The sequence below is a fragment of the Carlito syrichta genome, unplaced genomic scaffold, assembly GCF_000164805.1.
Source record: "Carlito syrichta isolate Samal-C Ts95f unplaced genomic scaffold, Tarsius_syrichta-2.0.1 Scaffold288445, whole genome shotgun sequence".
Lineage (NCBI taxonomy): Eukaryota > Metazoa > Chordata > Mammalia > Primates > Tarsiidae > Carlito > Carlito syrichta.
Window position 1 is genome coordinate 1 of NW_007232541.1, and position 6,553 is coordinate 6,553.

The window sequence follows — 6,553 nt, forward strand, 5'->3', positions numbered from 1 at the left end:
CACTCTCCTGTGTCCACAGGTGGTGCCGGCCGGCTGGCTCTGTGCCGTCCATGGTGTCTGCCTGGCTTTCATCTGGGGTCTTGCCCATGGCCCTGCACCTGTGTGGACCTTGTTTCTGGGCACCCCTCGGTGTGGGGCGACCTTCGGTGTGTGTGCTCGAGTGGGACTTGCGTGGGTCTGTATGCAGAGTTGTGCCCCGTCAGGTGTGTTCTTGATGTCACCTTTTGTGTGTCCCTGGGTGGTAGGAGACACAAGAGCCAGGGCCTGACCTGCAGAAGCCTTTATTGAGTAAATGGTTTGAGGGCAAAATTTCACATGGGGCAGTGGTGCGGGCCGTGTGTCCGTGGCTGCCCATGTGACGGGTCCTGTGGCTCAGCCATCTCTGGGTCCACTTAGGCCTCGTCCTGACTGCCCAGCACTTGCACCTGGAAGGCAGACACAGGTGGGCTCAGAGACCTGGTGGTCAGGAACTGGAGAGTCACGGCCCCAGCAACCAGACAAGCCCTCTGTGGGAGGGTGGGCCAGCCCCGGCACGTTGCTGGGAGGTATTGCATGTGCATGCATGACTGTGTGCCTGCACCTTGCAGACGTGTGTGTGCACGACCCAGGGTAAGCATGCGTGTGTGGATGTGTCTGTGTGTGTGCATGTGTGCCTAGAGGAACAGCCCCCAGGCTGGAGGGGGAGCCGGTTGGTGGAGTCTGGGGGCTGCTCTGAGGGCTGGAGGTCTGGGGTGTCAGCCTCGCTGGCTGACGCCTGTCGGGGCGTCTGCGGGTGGTTGGCTGTGGGTGCCGTGCTGGGTGGGCGACCAGGGCCACGCGTCTGCGGGTCTTGGCAGGCTGCGGCCTTGAGGGGATGGGGTGCCCTCCAGCCCCCATACCAGCAGCTTGACCAGCTCCGCCTTGTGGCTGGGCTGCAGGCCGTCTATGCCGGACTTGAGCGCGGTGAGCGCAGCCTTGGCCTCCTCGTTGACGCTGAACTTGCCCAGGGGCCCCTCATAGAGCTCCTCTGCGGTCCCCACCAGCAGTGTTTGTAGGAATTCCATGAAGAACTCCTCACTGTCCTCCCCTGAGCCCAGCCCTGCATGGGGCGAGAGGACGCCAGGACAGGAGGGGATGACTCTGGCGCAGCCCAGCCTCGACCCGCCCCGGGGCTCCAACCCCTGTGTTTTCCTGACCTCGCCTGGCAACGCCCACCTCTTCTCCACAGTCTTCCTCCCCAACACCCCCAACTCCACCTGCCCAGAGGCCCCTCCCTCAAGCCCAGCCACCCGATGCCCACTCAGAGTTTCCTGGGGTCACCAGGAAGAAAAGTCAAGCCCCTGGTGTGAGGCTGGTCTGACCTGCGGCCTTGAGGGCGAGGGTCAGGTTGGACTGGGCTGGGTCTGTGGCCGGGGCAGGGTTGGGTGGGGTCTGGGCCGGCAGGGTCCTGGCACACTTCTGAGACAGGCAGGAGTGGGGCCTGATGCCCGAACCTGGCTTCCCAGGTTCCCCAGCCCTCCCCCAGACCATGCTGGAAGCATGGTGTCCGCCCCGCCCGGTGGCCCAGACTCACCCCAGACACAGAGCAGGGTGAGGGCCACCAGCAGGAGGGCGCGGCTCCCCTTCATGCCTGCAGCCTCTGGAGCTGCTTCCTGCTGGGATCCTGGGGTTTTATGCCCGCGGCAGCACCTCACCCGAGGGGCGGGCCGGACCTGCCAGTCAGTACCGGTGGCTCAGATAACGTCCTCGCCCGCCCCCCCATGGGCAGCAACAGGCAGGGGTGTCTCAGCAACAGGTGGGAGGCGGCTGGCAAGCGTTTGGGGTGCATGGGAGCGGGAACAGTGTGCAGTGCGTGCAGGCGACTGGCCCACGCAGGCCAGCCCGGGAGGAAGGGCACCATGCCTGGCCTTGAGGCTGAGGGCGGGAGCTCTGAGGCAGGCCCAGGCCTTTCTTTCGGGGAAACCCACCCCCCGTCCAGTGTGCTGCGTGCCCTGGGTCTTGGCCTGGGGGTCTCCAGTGGGCCAAGAGCCTCCTCGTTACTCAGATGGGGGCAGACAGGAGGGGACATAGTCTTCTCGTGCGGATGGAGTGATGGGGCTTCTTGGGCCTGTGGACCTGGGAGAGACGGGCCAGTGGCAGGGTCTGGGGGGGAGGCAGCAGCCTGAAGGGTCAGAGGGGCATGGCACTCGCCCCCCGGGGCCGTCACACAAGAAGCGAGGAAGGGGCTGGGACACATCTCAGCCAGGGGAAGCCTGAGGCCCCGGGGACAGTCCTGGGTGTGTTGCCCTGGAGACGGGGGGCCTGGGACACCGAGGGCCCCAAACCAAAGCACTTCAAGTGCACCCGCGGGCGCAGGAGCCCCGGCCTCCCTCTCTGCGGCCCTCTGCTGCCACCTGGCGGCACGTGGCACCCCGCGGCCCCAGGCGGCTCGCCTGGCCATGGCCTCCTGGGCGGGCTACCACGGGGCCCCTGTCATCCCGCCCAGAGCGCTTCCTGGTCTGACACAGACCGACCCCCGTGCCCCGTAAGCGCACTGCCTTCGACGTCAGCGGTTCTCACAAGCCTAGACTGCCCCCCCATTTATAACAAATCTTTCGTGACCCCTTCCGTTAACGTGAAATTGAGTTCATAGATGTTCTCACCTACTTATAAACATAATTCCAAAAACACGGGAGAAACAATGTGTAGTGGAGTAGTCAGTGATGAAACAATGTGGCAGCAGCTCAGAGGACGTTTGATCCATGTGCCCAGAAGACCCCGGGGGGTTCCGAGCCAGGCTGCCTGGTGGTCTGCACGTCTGCTCTGATGGCCCCATGCGATCACTGGGGGAGACTCTGGACGTGCAGCCTCCAGGCTGCTCCCTGTCCTGGACCAGCAAAAGCAGGGCCCTGGGGCAGGATCTTGAGGTCTGTGGTCTCAAGCCCTCTGGGGGATTCCAACGCCTCAGGCTGGCCCCAGTGGAGACTGACGGTTTTTCTCCACGGAGACTGAGGCAGACCGGCTTCTCGTCCTCACCCCGGCCCCTTGGAGGGCCTCGCCATTCGTGTGAGCTCTTCCAGGGCACTGTCGGCCGCAGTCTCCAACACTCTCTCGCAACTGCTGAGGAGCTGAGCATCTCAGTTCTGTCTTTCTCCGCTCCCGGCGCCAGCACTGTTCTTGGCGACTTTGCTGTCCGCATGTCACAGCCCCACTCGCATCCCCTAGCCTCTCGCCCACCACCTGCAACCTCGACTCCACCTGCTCCAGCCAGCTCCTCCAGGATTGCTCTCTGTGGCCGACAGTACCGATAACACACCCGCTTCTGCATTTCCATTCAGAGCACCTTTCCCGCTGTCCATCTCAGTGCCCAAGTCGCGCAGTTATCCAGGGAGCTGGCAACTCACTCTCTTTCCCACGTGGAGTCCGGCCCAGCTTGCGTCCACAAGGCCTTGTCACAGTCACGTCACAGCTCGCCCCCTCAACCCTGTGCCTGCCTCCCTCCGTTCTCCTGATAAAGCCCCAGCGCTGGATGAACCCGCCTCTGCCTCCCGGGCAGAATGTGGCTGGGCTGCCGTGGGCAGACCTTTCCTCAAGACCACAGCCTTGGGCATGTCCCCAGGGCCTGTCAGGACTTCTGCTAGAGTTCCCTGGTGGGTGTGTTCCACCTCCCTGAAGGTGGCTGCCTGTCACGCCGCCCCTCCCATTTTGCTCTCTGTGTCTTGGCTCTTAACTCAGGTGAAGGGGTCAGAAGAAAAACTTCACGCCCAGCACCAAATACGCCAACCTGCCTTCGTGTTTGGGCATCCACCTCGGGTCTCCTTAAGCTGTAGGGGACGAACGGTCGGACTGACGGCTAGTCCTCCTGTCCCGACATTTCACGACATCTCCCTGGGTGAGGTCTTTTTTTCTCATCTTTCTGCAACACATGCTTTTCTGTTTCTCCTGGGTCATTCTCACCAGCATACACTCAATGCTATGACCTTGCCCAACTTCAAGCAAAGCCAAACAAGGGCTGAAGGGTCTCTTGGCTCTCTGGTGCCTACCTGCTCCCGCTGCTCTGGGCCCGGGACCGCCAGAGCCTTCTGTTTTCAGGCCGGGTTGGCGAAATGGAGAGCCACAACAGATCAGAGTGAGGGGTAAATGATTTCTGGATCCATTCAAGTCTATGCACTTTTTCTTTGGTTGAAAAAGAAAAGACAAATGTTCTATCAATGCATAAGTTTTTTTTTTTGAGTTGGAGTCTCACTCTGTCGCCCAGACTGGAGTGCAGTGGCTGCTCCCGGCCACCGCAGCCTCGACCTGCTGGGCTCCGGCGATCGTTCCGCCTCAGCCTTCCAAGTAGCCGGAATTACAGGCGTGCACTACCATGCCCGGCTGATTTTTTGATTTTATTGTAGAGATGAGGTCTCGCCTGCCTAGGCGGGTCTCGAACCCACAGGCTCAGGCAATCCACTTACCTCAGCCTCCCAAAGGCGTGGGATTACAGGCTGAGCCACTGAGCCCGGCTGCATAAGTTTTTGGTTATAAAATTCACAGATTTGCACATACAAATATCATATATGTTAAATTGTGGGATGTATCATAATAATCTGCACAAGTTCTATTGTTATAATCTCTATTTTGCCCTATTACCTTGTCTGCCTTAATTAAAAACACATTACATTCTGTTCTTGCATGGAAATATTCAGACAATTAAAATACTGAATGTATCAAACTAATTCACATTGTTAATGAAGTGGAATGAAATTGGCTTTTTTTTTTTTTTTTTTACAGAAACACTAAAAGTTCACTCTGTAGTTAAACATTATCAACAGAACTTCTCCCTCAATAACCATGTCTAATAATGGACTAACAATTGTTACTGACCAGCTTTCATACTATCACATAATGGAGAGATAACCCTAAACTTAATGTATGAGGTTTTGTGGAAGTCCCCACTTCACCGCATGCCTGTGTACACAGTTTAGGCCAGCTGCCCTCTCTCACAGCCATGCACGGTCACAATGAAGGAAGCAGCACATTGACTTAGACTCTGGGGCAGCTCATTGTCAAAGTCACTGCTCTAGAATTTTCCTCTTGTAGTAAGCTGGGCCATCGGATCACACAGCAACAAACCCACCTCCGAACCACATCTGCATAGTTACGTGTGGCTCAGAGCTGCCGTTCTCATTGGCAATGAAAATAAACACATCTCTTCCTTTGCCTGTCATATTCAAATTACATATATATTGAAAGAAATGCCATGTTATCAAGAAGACGCAATGAAAAATACTGTGACGCTTTTATTTGTTCTGTAAGTTGGTCGACCATTTCATTAACCCGTTCCTTGATATGAGCTATGGTGTCTTCAGAAAGCAGTACCACAACTACTTTCATCTTAAAAACTATTTACTTATTTTATGTATTTTCACTTTTTTTGAAACGGTGTTGTTTTTCACCCAGTTTGGTGTACAATGGCACACTCATAGCTTTCTGAAACCACAGCTCTCTGAACTCCTGGGCTCAAGCCATCCTCCCACCTCAACCTCCCGAGTAGCTGGACTTACAGGGACATGCTAACACACATGGCTAATTTCTCTTTATGCTTTGTGGACATGGGGTCTCACTATGTTCCCCAGGCTGAGCTTAAACTCCTGGCCTCAAGAGATCCAGCCTTGGCCTCCCAAAGTGATGGAATTGTAGGTGTAAGTGACTACGCTTGACCCCAAACTACATTCTATACCTCTGAGATCTGAGTACCTCCATCCATTCCAATCACAGTCCAGAATGGTAAATTCTATGTCTGTATAATTTGGTAATTCATAGCCTTAAAAATCTAGAACACTAGGGATAAGCTGAGTGATCTCTCACAGAAACAAAGGGCTGAGTATCTCGTGTTCTCACTCGTAAGTGGCCTTGAACAACTACTGTGTTACTACAAGAAAAGGACTGCAAGTGGCAGGAAACTGTGGGGAGGTGGGATGGACACAGTCGATATCTGCCTGGGGTGGGGGGCCGCACCTCATCAAGAAGGGCACCCGCACAGGAAATATTTGCATACCTAGCCCTGAACTGTGCCCCACAAGTTTAAATAAAAAACAAAAACGGTCTGGAGTTCTCCAAGCATCCGGCAAAATCTTTTGGACTGGTGCAGAACACCTCTCCACAGCGTGGCACATGTCGGCAACTGGCCGCCTCCACGATTCACACAGACACACCCATCAGCCCCCTTCCCTGCCGACGCCGTGCCCTCCCCCGAGGGTGGTGCAGCCGCTCTCCTGGCCCTCCGGTCTCCGCCCTGCAGACGCCCTGCTTTCCCTTAGTCCATTCCCTCGTCTTGGCAAAACACACCCTCTGGTAACTTTTCAGGAAGGGGACGTGGGAAGTGGAGCTTTTAAGATCTGCGTTTACGGAGAGCGTCTCCATCCTAGACTTATTTTGACGCTGCCCTTCCTCCCTTCTCCATCTCCTTTCTCTCTTTCCTTCCGGTTACTTTTAGTCTCTAATCTCCACGTTGAAATCTATTCCATATTAGCCAATCGACATCTACAGAAAAACTCCAGACTGCTGACTAGAAGTTCTCTGCTCGTGCCAGCTGGGAACTTCGCCACAGGCA

General features: G+C 56.3%; 1 protein-coding gene across 1 annotated transcript; it reads right to left on the minus strand.

Moving 5' to 3' along the window:
• Nucleotides 1–345: 345 nt before the first annotated feature.
• On the minus strand, nt 346–1,621 carry LOC103255833 (secretoglobin family 1C member 1-like). Its single transcript, XM_008053775.1, has 3 exons — nt 1,553–1,621; nt 879–1,078; nt 346–425 (listed from the first exon to the last, which is right to left on the minus strand). Exons 1-3 carry the CDS (start codon nt 1,605–1,607, stop codon nt 393–395), a joined length of 288 nt encoding a protein of 95 aa, XP_008051966.1. The 5' UTR covers nt 1,608–1,621; the 3' UTR covers nt 346–392.
• Between the last annotated feature and the right edge of the window lie 4,932 nt (nt 1,622–6,553).

What these genes read in the sequence shown, in the direction of transcription:
- LOC103255833 (XM_008053775.1), bottom strand. Translation starts at nt 1,607, where the DNA reads ATGAAGGGGAGCCGCGCCCTCCTGCTGGTGGCCCTCACCCTGCTCTGT. An exon ending in CACCCTGCTCTGTGTCTGGG is followed by an intron (nt 1,079 to 1,552) that starts GTGAGTCTGGGC and finishes CGCCCCATGCAG; the next exon opens with GGCTGGGCTCAGGGGAGGAC. An exon ending in CGGAGCTGGTCAAGCTGCTG is followed by an intron (nt 426 to 878) that starts GTATGGGGGCTG and finishes TCTGCCTTCCAG; the next exon opens with GTGCAAGTGCTGGGCAGTCA.